This window comes from Petaurus breviceps, unplaced genomic scaffold, assembly GCF_028583685.1.
Source record: "Petaurus breviceps papuanus isolate PSGF00001 unplaced genomic scaffold, PetGlider_PUasm1.0 91023, whole genome shotgun sequence".
Classification (NCBI taxonomy): Eukaryota; Metazoa; Chordata; class Mammalia; order Diprotodontia; family Petauridae; genus Petaurus; species Petaurus breviceps.
Genome location: NW_027187398.1, coordinates 4,966,777 through 4,983,722, shown reverse-complemented (window position 1 = coordinate 4,983,722; position 16,946 = coordinate 4,966,777). Strand labels below are relative to the sequence as shown.

The 16,946-nt window shown below is 39.5% G+C and overlaps 1 protein-coding gene across 4 annotated transcripts in view; it reads left to right on the top strand.

Annotated features, from left to right (window-relative positions):
- ACACA (acetyl-CoA carboxylase alpha) overlaps positions 1-16,946 on the top strand; it is a 253,387-nt gene that overhangs the window by 95,666 nt on the left and 140,775 nt on the right. For all 4 annotated transcript variants that reach the window (XM_069078145.1, XM_069078144.1, XM_069078143.1 and 1 more), the window contains 7 exons: positions 100-288; positions 1,035-1,135; positions 1,867-1,955; positions 4,670-4,794; positions 12,874-12,987; positions 14,186-14,299; positions 16,296-16,385. In XM_069078145.1, coding sequence (XP_068934246.1) covers positions 100-288; positions 1,035-1,135; positions 1,867-1,955; positions 4,670-4,794; positions 12,874-12,987; positions 14,186-14,299; positions 16,296-16,385 — 822 coding nt within the window. The remainder of the gene's footprint in view (positions 1-99; positions 289-1,034; positions 1,136-1,866; positions 1,956-4,669; positions 4,795-12,873; positions 12,988-14,185; positions 14,300-16,295; positions 16,386-16,946) is intronic.

The following is a 16,946-nucleotide window of genomic DNA, read 5'->3' as shown; positions in this document are numbered from 1 at the left end:
TAATAAGAACTCTGTGCTATTAGTTTGGACATGTCAGTTTTATTTTGGATCTCTTTTAACCCATCTTGTCTGTGTGCTCTTTTGGTTCCTTATCTTCAGGTAAAAGATTGGGTGGAGAGATTGATGAAAACCCTCAGAGATCCTTCCCTGCCTCTCCTAGAATTGCAGGACATCATGACCAGTGTTTCTGGCCGGATACCCCCCAATGTGGAGAAGTCCATCAAGAAGGAAATGGCCCAGTATGCCAGCAATATCACTTCTGTCCTTTGCCAGTTTCCCAGCCAGCAGGTATTTCTTAGTCATAGTCAGTTGGATTGGTGAGGGCATTCAGGGTGGCCAGTGCTGCAGGTGGAGGTATTTGGAGCTGGGATCACAACAGGTTGTGTGGCCTGAGAGCTGATGTTTTTGTTGGTGGATTGTCCTGTTTCTGTGATTGTAAAGCATTGTTCACTCATGAAACATTTACTGGGTGTGAGCAAAAAAATTAAAAGGAGAACTAAAATACATGAAATATAAGACACCTAAAGTTATTGAAAAAGCACTTAGTGTCCTGGAAGTTAACTATGACGACAAGATAGGTCTTGTACAGTGCTCTCTACCTCTTTAGCCTTCGAATCTGCCCCAGCTAGAGAAGCTCCTAGATTCTCTAGTGAACTTAGAATGGGAGGAACTTTTTGTGGCTTTGTGAGTGACTGCTTTACTCTACTAGGAATATGACTTTGACCTAGGGGGGAGGGGTAGAACCTTTTATCTTTACTAGCAAGCCACACTTACTTGTCACATGCCCTTGTGTGATGGTTTTTGGGAAAGCAGACATAAATCCAACAGGGAAGTTTGAAAGTGGATGAAAGCTGCTAACTCATAGCACAGGCGCCAGAACAGCCTTCAGTACTTAATTACTTCTGGGTGATGTCAGCAGATGAAAGAGAAGTTTCCATATTGGAGATGGGTTGAAGAATAAAATGATTTGGATACCCTCCTCCCTCCCCCCCGCCATTGGCCTGGGCTTCAGTTCTCTGTTTCCTATGTTTTAGATTGCCAACATCCTAGATAGTCATGCAGCTACATTGAACCGGAAGTCTGAACGAGAAGTCTTCTTTATGAACACTCAGAGCATTGTGCAGCTGGTGCAGAGGTGAGGGCATGTTGACAATACATATTTCTTCTTTACTTTTTTGCAACTGTGACTCCAGGTGAATTAGAAAGTGCTAACAATGCTAACTCTTCCACCAAATTTTTGATGACTCCTTCATTTCTAGCTTTTTCTGATGCTAGAAAAAATTTTCCACTTTTCTGCTCAGCATCTTTCAGTGTTTACTAGTTAGGTACAGAAATTCTAGTGGCTTATTTTCCCCCAATTTTGTTTTTGTATGTTTATTTTCATATCCTAACAGTGGGCCCAGCATGATAATTGCCGTTTAGGGCTTCACTAGCTGAAGGACTATAGGAGATGTCTATAGCTCTCATTTTCTACAAAACTCTTTTCTCAAGCTTTGTAGATGATAGTTGTAAAAACTACCAACCCACAAAAAATGTTGTTGAGCTATTTCCAGGGTCATAGTGATGAGTCCCTGACAGTGAGAGCAGTTGGAATCTAAGTCAGGTTACTTATTATTAATGTTACTGGTTTTTAGTTTCTAATTTAAATTCTTCTTGATCCATAGCCAAATGCTTTTCAGGTTTTGGCCCCAAATTCATCTTCCCAGTTGTGAGGTAGCTGGAATAATAACTGGGCCCATCCTTTGTACGTGTGCTCTTCTTAGAGGCAGGAGGTTTATTGGAATTGAGGAAGGAAATTTGGCCTTTTAGTTTCTGAATTAGGTCTTGGCCAGTCAGGCTCGTAAATCACCTTTCCTATCTTAACAGATACCGAAGTGGTATCAGAGGCCACATGAAGGCTGTTGTGATGGATCTGCTCCGACAATACCTGCGAGTGGAGACTCAGTTCCAGAATGGTAGGTGGTAGGTCTCTCTTTCTGAGGAACAGCCCAGAATTAGTTCTACCAGAACTGGAGGACTGACTCAAACCCCAGATGGCTATGTAATAGCCAAAGAAATCTGTCTCCTGTTTGACCTTTTTACTCCTATTTCCTATCAGTAAATGCCAACAAAAAAGCAAGTTTCACTTCTCTTAAAAAAAAAAATTCCATGGGGCAGCTAGGTGGTACAGTGAATAGAGCACCAGCCCTGGAGTCAGGAGGACCTGAGTTCAAATCCGGCCTCAAGACACTTGACACACTTACTAGTTGTGTGACTATGGACAAATCACTTAACCCCAACTGCCCTCCAAAAAGCAAAAGCAAAAAAAAATAATTCCATGTCATTCCCCAGGAAACAAACCAAAAAAATGTCCTTGTTAGGTTGTGGATAATCTTTGTCTTCATTCTTCTGAGATAATTCTCCTATATAACCTCTTATATTGGAGGTTTTGTTACCTTCTAATCTTTTTTTTCTTTTTGGAGGGGGGAAGGCAGGGCAATTAGGGTTAAGTGACTCGCTCAAGGTCACATGGCTAGTAAGTGTTAAGTGTCTGAGGTTGGATTTGAATTCAGGTCCTCCTGATTCTAGGGCCGGTGCTCTATTCACTGTGCCACCTAACCACCCCCATCTTCCTAATCTTTAACTAGGTCTTTGGATAAAAATTTTAGAAAAATCTCTTTATGAGCTTGCATTTCAGTGGCCATTCTGTGGGCCACACTACAATTGTCTGGGAAGTCTTGAGAGGTTTTCCCTCAACATTCATAATTACATTGTTTGAGTGGAATTTATCTCTGACACTCTGAAGAACCTCACAAAATGATGTAGAAAGTCTATAAATGTGAAATATTGGAGGCAAGATTGAACATTTTATGTTGTAATGTTGCTCTTAGCCACAGGATGGCAGTGAAATACCATAAGATTGTAAAATTTCTGGGGGGGCGGGGAAGATCAGTTCATAAGCCTGCTCTACCCTTTGAACTCTTTTAAGGAATAACTGGAATGTTGTGGCTGCCTTTCTGCATGGGGCCACAGAGCCAAGGATCCCTAAAGCTTCTGTGATATTTTTGTTGTTTAGACCTAGAATGAATGGTGTCTTCTTTATGCCTCCTGGCCCTTATGGCTTTTAATGCCCTAGGTAGATTATCTTCTCTTACCCTGGGATGCAACAACAGAGCAGGTTGAGATGTGAATTTCTCCAAGATGGCGTATTTCAAATAGACTTCATTTATTGGAAGTGCCATTTATTTTTAAGTGGAGCCAGTTGGAAATTGGCATAGCCATATATCTATAAATAGGCTAGCCTTTTATATAATGATTTATATAAAGATTTAAATTTTCTTTGAAATTCAACAAATTCTGTGCAAGGTGAAGAAGGTTACATTCCCTTTGGATTTGTTATTGTGTTCCATGGGAAATTCCTTGTCCTTGAGGATATTCAAATATTAACTTACTTTTGTTCATATCTAAACTTATTTTGGGAGTTTTGAGGTAAGCTCAATCTTCTAGAAAATTTAGCTAAAAAAAAAAGTTTTATTGCTGCTTTTATAAAAAATTACTATCATTTCCCAATTACCCTTTCCCTTTCTCCCCCCTTCATGACATCCTCTCTTCCCCAAATTCTCTCTTGTAGTAGACAAATACAGTTAAGCAAAATAGACCAAAATATCAATCAGCTCTGACAGCCTAAGACTTGAATGTGGCTAGCATGCTGTATAGTACTTATGAAAACAAACCTCAAACTTAGGCTCTTGTTGTAAAGTACACCTTCTCTGTTTGGGACACTTTAGTGAAAATATACATGATCATCTCTTATTCTCTCCATAGACCTTTTGGCTAAATCCCAAGTTTTTCTTTCTTAGTTTGACTTTGAAATTCTAATTCGGTTTTCTACTAGCTCTTGTAAGGAGGGGAAAATGATAATTCTCACAGGCAGAGACAACTTTCAGATGGACATTGGGGTGAAGGAACAACTAAACACCTAATTTTTTTTGAGTTAACACTACAGAACATAGCTTTGGAAAATAGGTATTTAGCCTCTAAACCTATTGCAAATGAATACTTTTTCCCCAAATTAAAATATTTTAATGTGATGGAAAAAGTTTTTTGTAGATTTCTTTAGGAATTAATTCTTACGATTCTATTGCTGTTCCCTCCCTTTATTCTCAAAAAGTAAGTTTCAGTTTCAGTTTTTCTTTTGTAAATATGCAGCATCGGGGTGGCTAGGTGATGCAGTGAATAGAGCACTGGCCCTGGAGTCAGGAAGACCTGAGTTCAAATCTGGTCTCAGACACTTAACACAAAACTAGCCATGTGACCTTGGGCAAGTCACTTAACCCCAATTGCCCTCCAAAAAGAAAAAAAAAAGAAAAATGTAAATATGCAGCATGTTTAGTATACATATTTTCCTCATTAGCTTCAAATGCTGTGCAGACTATTTAAAATTTTAATAAGTTGGAATATGCTGTATTCTTTATGGTGTGGAGAAGGAAGAGAGCATTTAGGGAAAGCTGTGATATTCATATTGGTTTTCACATCATCGTAGTCTCGGAGCAGAAAGGAACATTAGAAATTAGGCTTCCCAATAAATCATCTTATTCCCCTTCCCTGGTGAACTGTGGAATGTGAAAATATGTTGTGAGTATGAATCCACATATCTAGAATGAGATGGGTTCTTGCTTGTTTCTTGTAGGTCACTATGATAAGTGTGTCTTCACCCTCCGGGAAGAGAATAAAAGTGATATGAACACTGTGCTGAATTATATCTTCTCCCATGCTCAAGTCACCAAGAAGAACCTTCTGGTCACTATGCTTATTGTGAGTTCAGTCCCCTCCACATCTCAGTGGGTGGTTGATGAGATAAAGGGAATTTCCTGCTTTTGATGGCTGGGTTTGGAGAAAAAGGTGCTATCTTCTTTGAACTGGCTGGATATGGCTTTGGTGTCTGTTCAGGTTTCCTTCCTCTCTCTTTTCCTTCAGGGTTGACATCTCTTCTGTCTTTGATCTAAATGCAGTTCTGGGTAGAAAAAGATTGTTGTTAAAGAAGGAACATTAGAGATTATCTAGTCAGAGCCCTTCTTTCATGTAGAAAGTAACCGAAGGCTAGAGGTATCATGGCAAAGTAGATGGATCACTTGTGTTTAATCTCAAAACACTTAGGAACTGTGTAACCCTGGGCAAATCATTTAATTTCTTGGAGCCTCAGTTTGTTCATCTCTGAAATGGGTTTAAGAATAATGCTTGGGATGATCAAATGAGATAATATTTTTGAAACCTTACGCAAAGTGCTATGTAAACATGAGTTATAATTTTTAGCATTTCTGTTATTATTATAGAGGTGAAATGACCTGTTTTAAGTTTATACATTTCATTTATGGCAAAGCTAGGATGAGAATCCAGCTTTTTTGACTTTTTATCTGGATTGCTCCCCTTCATTATGCTATATCCTTGTAAAAACAACTAAATTGGAGCTTTTGGGTGTTTTTGCTAATCTTCATTCTTCGTTTGGAGATAAACCTTACTGAGCTTTATCAATTATGACTGTTGTTTATGACTAAGCAAGTGATGGTTTTGCTGGTAGAATTGGCTTGATGTCCTTCTTAGGTTGGTAGGTTTTGTGTACTGATTCTGAGCTTTGAAGTGAGGTGGGAAGAGGAAAGCATGGAGGAATTTTGCATCTTCAGGAAGCAGTTGTCCTGTTGGTGAAATTTTCTTGTATTTTACAACATGCTATAAACTTTTCTGTCCTTGTCTTCAGACTCTGGTGAAACATTTTCTTGAGACTTGGTCTAATCTTGAAATAATCACATGCTTCTAGCCTTAAAGAAACTAATTAGTGCTCCCCAAAGAAATTTTCATAGCCTCTGCTTTTACTATATTCTTGTGTTTTCATGGAATTCTAAGTCTTGTTTTGGAGAAACTCAATAATTTAGTCCAACAAAGCATGTATTTATTTACTTCCTTAGGACCTAACAACAGTGGACCCAGTATTCTTTTCATTAAGCCATGGAAGACTCTGTGTTTTTGTCCTTATTTCCCAAGTAGTAGTAGAATCAGTAGAAGGAAACTCCTGCTTGATACAGAGAACGCTAATGAAAATCAGGCGATCTTCCAGACTTGTTGCAGGATTTGTGAATTTTGGAAACTGTCTTCAAGACTTTTTTCCCTTCATTCTTTAGCCTTATATCTTGCCTGAGCTTGAAATGGGCTTTAGAAAACAATAGTTCCCTTCTAAAAATTCCTATCATCTTCTTGACTAGTTTGTATAGTAGTATCTGGCATGTTTCCCTATAATATGGAACAATAGTAATTTCTTGTTCCTTGGAAGTGACCCTTCTATCTCCTTCCGTGGAATTTGGCATATTGGCAGCCATGTTTCTGCTCTGCAGGCAGATTCTCCTGACAAAAGACATTTTTATGCTAGAAAATTTTCACCACCATTTTTTATTTCCTATTTTACAATGAAGGCAAACTTTAATTCCACTTCACCTTTCCTCCTATCCAGAGCAGAGCTGCTTTCCTAATTAATAGGCAGATCAATTCTTTCCATTGCCTACCTGGCTTGTTCAGTGGAGAAGACCAAATTTTTAGGATGGTCAATTTTCTGTAATACCTGATTAAAAATATGTTTCATTTCCTTTGGCTTCCTGGAGTGATTGGGAGATAGGATAATGGGAAACTGTATGTGAATGAAAAAAATCCATGATCAGTTTTAAAAATATTTTTTAATTTACCTTAACAGTAGATTTCAAGAACTAGATGATATTGTCAATAAAAACTTTTTTTGAATTTATCTTACATGTAAGATAGAAGAAATTCTTACAAGTTTAGCTATTTAAATGGTCAAGGAACTGAGAGTTACTTTTAGATGAAACCAAAAGACTTTATGGTAGGAAATTGGTGGTGATTGGGAGGAAAAGAAAGTTGGAAATCAGTTTATTTGGATTGAAAACAGAGGGGAATTTGGCTTCAAAGGAAGCTAATTATGGGGACCTTCCATTTTATTATGATTTTTTTTTAAGGACATAACAGCTTTCTGTACTAAAAATAGACCCATGCCCAGAACCCTTGGAGCAGCAGAAGAGTAATGATCGCCCAAGACTGTCGCTGGGTTTCTTAAATTCTAATTTGTAAGATATAGGGGCTTGGCTCACTCCTTTTGCGGAGTGATTGTAAGTAACGCTTGCCTTAAGAATCTCATTATTGGAACACGGAGCCATATTTCCTCTGAGAATTCTGGAGTAGCTTTGAGCCGGGGCTGTTCATTTCTCAAGTAATCACGCTGGTGTGATGGAGAGAGAAAATGGCAGCTGTTCGGAGCTCAGGCCTTCAATTTTCTTCAGAGTCCAGTCACTCAAGTGTGTAATTACACGGGGGGTGCTGCAGAGACGTTGGGCCCTGTCAGAGAGCTGGTTTGAGGTTCAGCTTTCTGCTCTTGCCCATCAGGACAGGCAAAAGCCAGTTGGATGTCTGACTTGCTCCTGTTCTTGGAATTTTTCCCCTTGTTGTCCTGATTGCTTCTTACTTGCATGCATGAGACGGAAACTTTCTTTCCAGTAAACCAAACCCTTTATGCAATTGAGTCATCTTCTAGTATTTGGGTCTAGGGAGTTGGGGGAGAGAGAGAAGAAGAGGGAGACAGAAAATCAAAGAGGGAAAGGCCAAACCATCTTGTTCTTCATTTGCCATTTTCACTGTATTTTTTTTTTATTTACCTCCATTTAAACAAAATTCAAAATTGGTGATCATAAGGTGGATCTGTAGGGTATTTCATCATTAAAATGCTTTTGAAATGTCAGTTGTTCTCACCCCCATCTTGAAGATTTGGAAAATGAGAGGTGAAGTGATGTGACTTTAAACTCAAGGTCATGGGCATACAGAGCAGAGATGAATGAATACTTAGAAAATATTCCTGGCACACTGAATGCTAGAGTTCCTCTGCTGATCTTTTACTCTTTTAGGAAGCACAGACGTCTCTGCCTGTGCATCCACTGATGGCTGTAGTTGGGAAATGGTATCTCAGTTGTAAACCTTCTTCTGTTCTTACTGTCTTTTCTGTCCTGTCACAGATATCACCTGAATACTATGGCATTTTGATCCTGCCTTTGAATTCCCTCAGGCCTGTGTTCTCTGTTGCTTTCCTTTTCTTTGCTGCTTCTGTTGCCTTTGCTTTCTGATTGATGGGTGTACTGGGTACCCAGTCTCTGCTCTCCAGGAGCAGTGATGTTGATGGTGTGCTTTGCTGGGCTAGATGACTTCTGGGGTTTTAGGACCTAAAGGGAAGGATCAAGGAAATCAGCTGCATGTAGCTTACTCTCTGAGGGTTTCTGGGGATCACTGTAGCGGGACTATAAAGCTGCCCCATTGTGAAGATGCCTCCTGGCATTGGCATAGTCCTGTCTGGTGGTATTCAGTAACTCCTAAGCAAGTTCAACTGATGTACATCTCCTAATCTTTCTTCCTAGCCAGAAGGCAAGGTACTGAGCAAGATGCTTAATGTCTGTCCCCATCAAATTTCCTTCGAGCACCATTAGCTAGAAACATTTTTGCTGCCCCTGAAGACCACAACTCTGCAAGGCCATCATTAAATTTATTCAAAAAGTGTTTCTTGTTCCTTATACTTGAGCTTATGGAAAAAAGCCCAGGGCCTCAGACTTTTGGCTAATGTCCACAATAGAGATATCAAGGCAGCATAGGCAAGTGTTCTGGTCCTCTGAGGGCTGTTTGGCCTAGTTAGGCAACCTGGGAGGGTAAAAGTAGGGAACATCTTTGCAATAGCAGCTTGGAAAAGTCTTCGTATAAAAAGTAAGCAAAAAAAGGAGGGGCATTCTCAGTCTCTGATTCTAGCTAATAGAGTAAACGTGGCTGCTTTATATCTTGGAGCTCTCTCTGTGTTGACTGATTTTTCTCCTTCAAATCATAATATGCCACGTGCAGTGGAAGGGCTGTGAAAGGTACAGCTTCTGGGTTATGCCACATAACTTTAAGCTTCTGACTTTGAACTGGAAGCATTTGGAATGCTGACCAACAGTTTTCCTCCCTCTCAGAGGTTTTGCTTCAGACATGTATTGATCAGTCAGCAGTTCTTAACCTGACTCTGCAGTTTTTCTTAAAGAAGCTAAGAAATGAAAAAAAAAACTAATAATAATAATAACAATCATGATGATAGTTCACATTCACGAAGTGCTTACTGTGTGCCAGGCACAATGTGAAGTGTTTTACAGATATTCTCTCATTTGATCCGTACAACTTTGGGAGATAGGTGCTGTTATTATTCCCATTTTACAGTTGAGAAAACTAAGGCAGACAGAGGTTAAATGACTTGTCCATGAACATAGCTGTTATGTTTCTGAAGCCAAATTTGAAGTCAGGTCTTCCTACTCTGTCCACTGCCCCACCAGCTACCTGTAAAACTCTTGCAGTGATGTTTATGCAGCAAAAGATGTTTATGAGTGACATAGAGATTGTCCTGTTAGGTTTGCTTGGTGTTGTCAAGCTACCACTTTATCACTAATGTTAGGAGTTGTGCATCTGTTGAGTGAGCAATAACTTGTCTTGAAGGCATTCCTTACTAGGTTGTATTTTTCTGAATCCTAAAATGATTTCCATTCTTGCATCTGCTGCCCAAGATGTGCATATCAAAAAGGATTGCTGCATTGGGCTCTTCTGGAAGCGTGGTTCTGTTGGTCAGTGGCTTCACCCTAGCTTGGTGCTGCCACTTAGCATGCCTGTTAGATTTCTGCAGACCTGAGCAGAGCAGTGCCCTGTAGTTAACCACTATCCAGATCAAGGATGAAAACAAGATATAACTGTATTGTGTCCTTTTCGAATAACAATTTTCACTTTGGCCTGCAGATTTATGCAAGTGACCTGTTGTCCCAAAACAAGCAGGTAGGCTCCCTTATTATATACGTCTTTGTCCAGCGGAATTTTATCCATTTGGCCACTGTCTGGTGATACCATCTCATCTTGATACTGAAATGTTGCACCAGGAAATGGTGGTGATATACTGTCCAGGTACTCGGGATCACGACCAGAGACTTTAATCAAACCAGTCCATTTCAGAACTAGTTAACTGGCAGGTGTGACTGGGCTGGCCTAGCAGTGTTTAGTCCTTTTTTTAGGTTCTCACACACTGTGTTCTCTGTCTGCCTACTTTGCCAAGGGGAGACTCTTACTCTTTTTATCAAATTCTATTGTTTGTGAGGGTAAAGTGGTTGGATAGTCTGTAATTTTTTTTTGGCAGTGAGGAGTAGCAAGAAAATCCTACTTTTTTGAAGGGCATGGTTTTCCTAGTTCAGGAAAAACTGGGGTTTTTTTTGTCTCTCTTCACTTTAGAAAGAGTCTGTCTCTGGATTTTACTTCAAGAGGATCAAGGAAATCTTCAACTGGTGATAAGAGAAGAGCAGCTATTTCATTCTTTATTTTTCTAATTCCTATAGTTCACATTCTGTCTCTCATGTTCTAAGTTCTTCAGCAGATAGGAAAAACAAGGAAAAAGAAAACAGGTCTCAACACATATATAGACTTAAACAAGTTGTCCATGTTTCTTTATTTGCAATTTTAATTTAAAATTTGGCTGGCTTTTCTTAAATGAAAATTATTTTGTGTCACCCTAGATAAGGTCATCTATGAGGCAGTTGGTGGTGTAGTGGATAGATTGTTGAGCCTGGAGTTTGGAAGAAATTAGTTCACATCTAGCCTCAGACACTTTCTAGCTGTGTGACCCGGGTCAAGTCACTTAACCTCTTTCTGTCTCAGTTTCCTCAACTGTAAAAATTAGGGCAATAATAACACCTATCTCTTCTGGGGTTGTTGCAAGGATCAAATGAGAGCATTTTTAATGTACTTAGCACAGTGTCTGGCACATAGTAGGCACTATAAAATGTTTATTTCCTTTATTTCTTCCTTTAGATCATTGCATTTATCTCTAAGGAAGAATCTGTCTGATTAGATTTTTAGGGGTATTATCATTGAACCTTTTAGACATTAGAGGAGTGTCATGGTGGCAGATGGGCTTAATGGTTGATACTGTCTGGATTGCAGGGAGGTGTTTTTGGGCTATTGTGAATAGTGAGTGAAAACGATGTGTGGGTGACACAGACTCATTTTTTGGTGCCCACACCACACCTATGCTATCTCCATGCTTGCCTTCCTGCCCACTTACACACTTATCTTTAGCTATCTTACATGTTCCCCAGAAACTCTACTCTGATCATCAGACTATAGTGGAAAAGAAGCAGTTACATTTTCTCCCCCTTCTTTGCTCTTATTGTTTTGGGATAGATAGGAATTTGAGGCCATTTTTTGAGCAGAGCTGTGCAGTTTTATTCCCTTTTAGAGCCTTTTCTTCTAATCTAGATAAGTGGACACAGGTAAGAAGGAAAAGAATGCCAGCTAGCTGCTCAAAGAATTGGCAAATAGATGCTTAAGACGTTTGATAGCCATTTATAGATTCTCATAACATATTTTGTGACTTGGGATCCTTCTGAGCTAACCTGTACAGTGAGTTGGGGAAATGGTTTAGAAGAAGCCTTGCTCTTAGTTCTTTTATCTCATCGTGTATAATGGGGTTCAGGTGTTCCACAAACTTATTCTTAATGACTTTGAAGATTCTAGGAAACCTAGGAAAAGAGCTGTATGGTAAATATGTGTGCTCCCCTAAAGCCACATTTCCTAAGCATTTATTTGCACTGCTATGGCAACGGACTCTCAAGAGTACTCCTGAGATGGGATGGTTTAGTCTGAAACAGATACTTCAAGAAAGGGATTGATCAAGGTAGAGAGAAGGTTGAATAGCAACAAGAAGCCTCATTGGGAACACCACTTCTTCCTGCCTCAGATAGTAATGTGGAAACAAAGGAGCACTGACATCTTGGGTAACTGTTTAAACACCCAGAAAAGGGAAATACACACATATATGTATAATTTGAAGCAATGTGAAGTTAAGAATTGTAACTTAGTGCCGCTAACACATGGCCTAGTAACATTTGGAAAGGTCAAAGATACTTAGGAACTGTAGTTATATTGGCCTGGAGGAAATTACATGGGAAATAGATAAATTTGGGAAATAAACTGATCTCCAGCTGGAGGCCAGGAGCAATCTCTTTGCCACAAAATATATCATCATCCGATTGAATAGATGTTCAATGAGGATTTCATGCTTTTTTTCCTTTTTAGAAGAGGTAAGATAGAGACCAGGATACCAGACCATTCCAACTCTGGGCTTGTGTTGAGAGCTTGTTTTACCTTGAATTTAGATAAGATTGTCCAATTCAGAGATAATGGGGTGGTTCTTGGATCTGAGGGAAGATAAATGCTGAATACAATTGCTAAGGAGAAAGGGAGCTTAGTGATGAGATTTTTATTTGTGCGCATATTTACAAATGAATAATTAGCCCTTGTGCTCCTGTTTTTCCCCCTCCTGGGAGGCAGAACATTTGGTCTCGAAGAATGCACATTACCAGGAGCCATTCCTTTTCCTTTATGCTGCCTTTCTCCCAAGATGGGGGAGGGTACACGAAGGCCCTTTAAGACCCCACATATTTAAAACCTCTTAAAACTTTGAGGCACCATCTGCTGTTTCTTAACACAGAATTCCCATGTACCCCCTTGTTAGTCTCTGATGATTCCTTTTGCATGTTAAAAGTCTAGGGCCATGCTCTAAAGAAAGGCATTAAGGATGCTGGTGAATGAGTTGGGGCTGCTGGCTCCCTCTTCTCCCTCTCATCTTTCCTTTGGGATCCCTTTATCCATGTTGTTAGGAATAGAAAAGAGGGAGTTTATATGTCCTTACTAACTCAATTGTGTTTCCTTTGAAGTGGAACTAGGGGGTTGGAAGGTGAACTGAAGTCCAATTCACTTATGTGTTTCTTTTTTTTCCCCTACAAAAATTAGGATCAGTTGTGTGGCCGGGATCCTACCCTCACTGATGAGCTGCTGAACATTCTTACTGAGCTGACTCAGCTCAGCAAAACCACCAATGCTAAAGTGGCACTTCGAGCCCGGCAGGTAAGGACAGTCTCTGCTTACAGGGAGGAAGGACTGTTGTCCTTAGGTTGAAAGTTCTAGACCCAATAAACTTTTACATTCAATCCTCTTGCAAAGGCCATGTAATTCTCTGTGTGTGTTTCATTACCCTTACTACAAATGTTTCCATGTGGTGTGTGGTCTTTAAAGATTAACATCGTGTCCTTGAAATCAGGTGCCCTTCTGCCAGCATAAATCCTGGCAGCCTACCCCATGCTACTGACCGAACCTTGCTATGATGGCCAAACTGGTCGTAATGGAGAAAGGGAGCCTAAGGGAAAAAAATAGACTCCCATTTCAGACTTCTCAAAGGGAGCTTAAAAACAGATGATCTTTTTATATGAACTTAATTTTCAAGTGTGGAAAGCAGAAAGATAATAAAGTGAATCACATATCAGAGCAGCCCCAGAGAAGTCCCTTCAGCTTCTCCTGCCGTCTTCATTTCCATTCCAAAAGGTTTCTGCTGGGAGGCGGGAGTCTCAGCCTCCTTTTGTGTTTTTGTGCCTGGGCACTGAGAGTGAAACAGCATTTGAAGCTGTTCAGTGACCTTCTACTTTCCCTGGAATTGTATCCATGTCACTGAACTGCTCAGAGTTATTGAACCTCTCAGTGACCTGCTGAGGGTATTCAAGTCCTACCGTGGAGCTGTTTGTTTGTTTGTGACACTGCTTTTCTTCTCTCTGCCCCTCATATACCTTGCTGTTGCTTCTTGATGCTGTCTCCTTGGTGTTGAGTCCCTGGAGCTGTTGGGACAGCTTTTCCTCATGTGTCTACTACAGAGCTGCAAAAGGCTGGTTTTGCTGCCATCACTGTGCCATCCCCACAGCTGCTTGCTGCCAACCTCAATTTCCAATTAATAGCAAGTCATGCAGTCTCAGCACTTGTAGCTTTGCTTTGCAATGGTAAATCACATGCACTGATGGAACTTGCTTGAAGCGGTTTCCCTCCCATTGGGGAATTGCCCACAACAGAATGGGCAGAGGCAACTAAGATTCAGCATTTGGTGTCATTGGTTTTCTGTTGTGGGACTTGGAAGTTGCTTTACTTGGTTTCTGTTAGATTTTATCTTTACAATACACTTACAGGTTTGTATTTGTTGTCTTTACATTAGGTTTGCCTAGTAGGTGACCAAAACAATGACTCTCTCTGGAACTAATGATGCCTTATTTTCTCACTTCAGGTTCTTATTGCCTCCCATTTACCATCCTATGAACTTCGCCATAACCAAGTAGAATCTATTTTTCTATCAGCTATTGATATGTATGGACATCAGTTTTGCATTGAGAACCTACAGGTACAGTAGACCTTTTCTATTGTTTTTGCCCCACTTTACCTCTAAATTTGGTAGAATTCTTCAGGTTCTCCAACATTAAGTGTATCATTCTCTAAAAAGTTGCATAGCTACAAATGATCCTTCAAGTGAAATTCTATTAGGTTTGGCTTTACATTAGATGATATCTCTCTTTATGGAAGTGTCCTATTGGAATACATAACTTTTTGAACTGGAATGCTTACAAAGTCAGCTTTCACTGGCAGTTCAGATTAATTTGTGATGCACAGTTCAGGTGTAGTAGATGGAAGATAGTATCCTGTTGGCACACATAGTGCCTCTAGGGAAAACAGAGAATATCCTTTGAAATTTTAAGTACTAGGATGAACAGCTTTTCTTTTTTTGTAGTCATTCAAAAGTCATTGGGTTTATTTTATCAGTTTAATTTGAAACATGTTGACTCTTTATTTCTCAAGAGCATATTCTTAATGACAACTTTGTGTTTTTCCAATTGGGGAAGAAGTTGTTGTTGGTACAGTCTGGCCCTAGATAACCTTTATAGCTTCTATGACAGTATGAAAGATTCCCTTTTGGGGAAACCAAAAGTTGATATCATGTAGGATCCGTTGGCCCTTTCAGGCAGGGTTGGAAATCAGGAATGCAAAAATCACAGAGTTCCTCATACTGGAACCATAAGGCAGGATTTAGTAATTGAAGTAAGGCTGTTGAATCATAGAATTTCAAAGCTAGAAGGGACCAGAAAATTCATTTAACTGAACTGTTTCCTTTTACATAAAAGGCAACTGTGAGCCAAAAAGATTAAATGATTTGTCTAAAGTCATATAGTATCATATAGGTAAAATTGAGATGAAAACCCCCAGATCTCTCAACTCCCACTCCAGTCTTTTTTGCCATTATATTGTTCTTTTGCTGATTAGGAATGATCAGGCTTAGACTAGTGTTCTCTAACCCTTTTTGCACTGACCAGTTGCCAGATTTCATAGGTCAGAGCAGAAGAAAATTGTGTTTTGGGACAAGTGTCCACAGCAACGGAACTAGAGGGTTCTGTTAAGAGCGTGCCTCCTTACTTGTTTCAGCCCTGAATCAGGGTAGGAAGCTAGGTCAGGGCTGACAGACCCTATGCACATATGGCTTCCCATCCCCAATAAGGTGAGGTGAGGTAAGGAATTAAATGTGAGAATAAGGGCATGATTTTTGTTTGAGAGAAAGAGGGGAAGGACAAACTAAATGGTGTGCCATACATTTTGTCTGATAGGCCCAGTTTGTTCAGAAAGGTCATCACCAGGTTGACTGTAGGGTGAAGAGATTTTTGACTGCTCTGGGAGCAGAGCAGTATGGAAGGACCTATGAGAGCTGAGGTACACTGATTCCACTTTTTAACGTGACTGACTTTTTTACTTAAAAATGTTAACTTTTGCTTTTATGTTACCTTCATTTCCTCATATATCCCTCCTCTTTCCCTCCCCCCAATTCCTTTTTCCAATTAGTGAACCATTCCTGTTAACAAAGAATTTTTTAAAAAAAGGAAGGGAAAGGCAAAATTAACCAGCATACCAACTGAGTCTCTGTATATTCAGTATTCCATTCCTACAGCTTCCCCAATCTCTGCAGAGAAGGAAAGAAAAAGACATTTCCGCATCTTCTTTGGAGTTAAGGCTTTATGGTTATTATTTTCTTTCTTCATTGTGCCTCAGTTTATCAAGTCTTCCATGCCTTTCTGCATTCTTCATATTTTTAGTTTTTTATGGTGCAGTAATATTCCATACATTCATGTAACAAAATCTGTAGCCATTCCCCAACCTGATTATACTTGTACTAGAATAAGATACCTGAACTTATCTTAATTTGTAAGAGAATAGCGTTTGGAGTTTAATAAAAAGTCATTGTAAAATTTCACCATTTGCTTCAGACATTTGGTAGTTTCCAATGAAGTAAGTTTATTTAGCAACCTTACATGGTATAGATAGAATTTGTCTTGATTATATTTGTTATTTTCCAGAAACTTATCTTGTCTGAAACATCCATTTTTGATGTCCTCCCAAACTTCTTCTACCATAGCAACCAAGTGGTGAGAATGGCAGCTCTGGAGGTAAGTTTCCTTGGTAAAAGTGACATGACCTTTCTGGGTCTAATTGATTTCTTCTACCTATTTGACTGTCACATAGATTGCTTTCCTTAGGTTGGAATATGTATATAGCCTCAAGCTATATGACCAGGGCAAGGCACTTAACCTTTGTTTACCTTAGTTTCCTCAGCTTTAAAATTGGACTAATAATGGCATTGACCTCCTAGGCTGGTTGTGAGAATCAAATGCAATAATATTTGTAAAATACTTAGCAAAGTGCCGGGTATATAGTTGGTGCTTAATAAATGCTTCTTTCTTTCCCCTTACTTTTCTGGTCTCTTCATTTGTGAGTTATCATCTCCCCAGATCCTCCTACATCGCTTTGTATATGCTTTGAATTTACTTACCTTTATATATATTATATTTGTGTCTATCTTTCCCCCACCCCCCAGTAGACAGTAAGTTCTTTGAGGGCAGGAACTGTTGTGTTTTTTCTTTTTATCTTTAGCGCTTCGCACAGTGCCTTGCACATAGACACTTCATAATTGTTTGTTAAATTGAATCATATTGAAGTCACAGAATCCT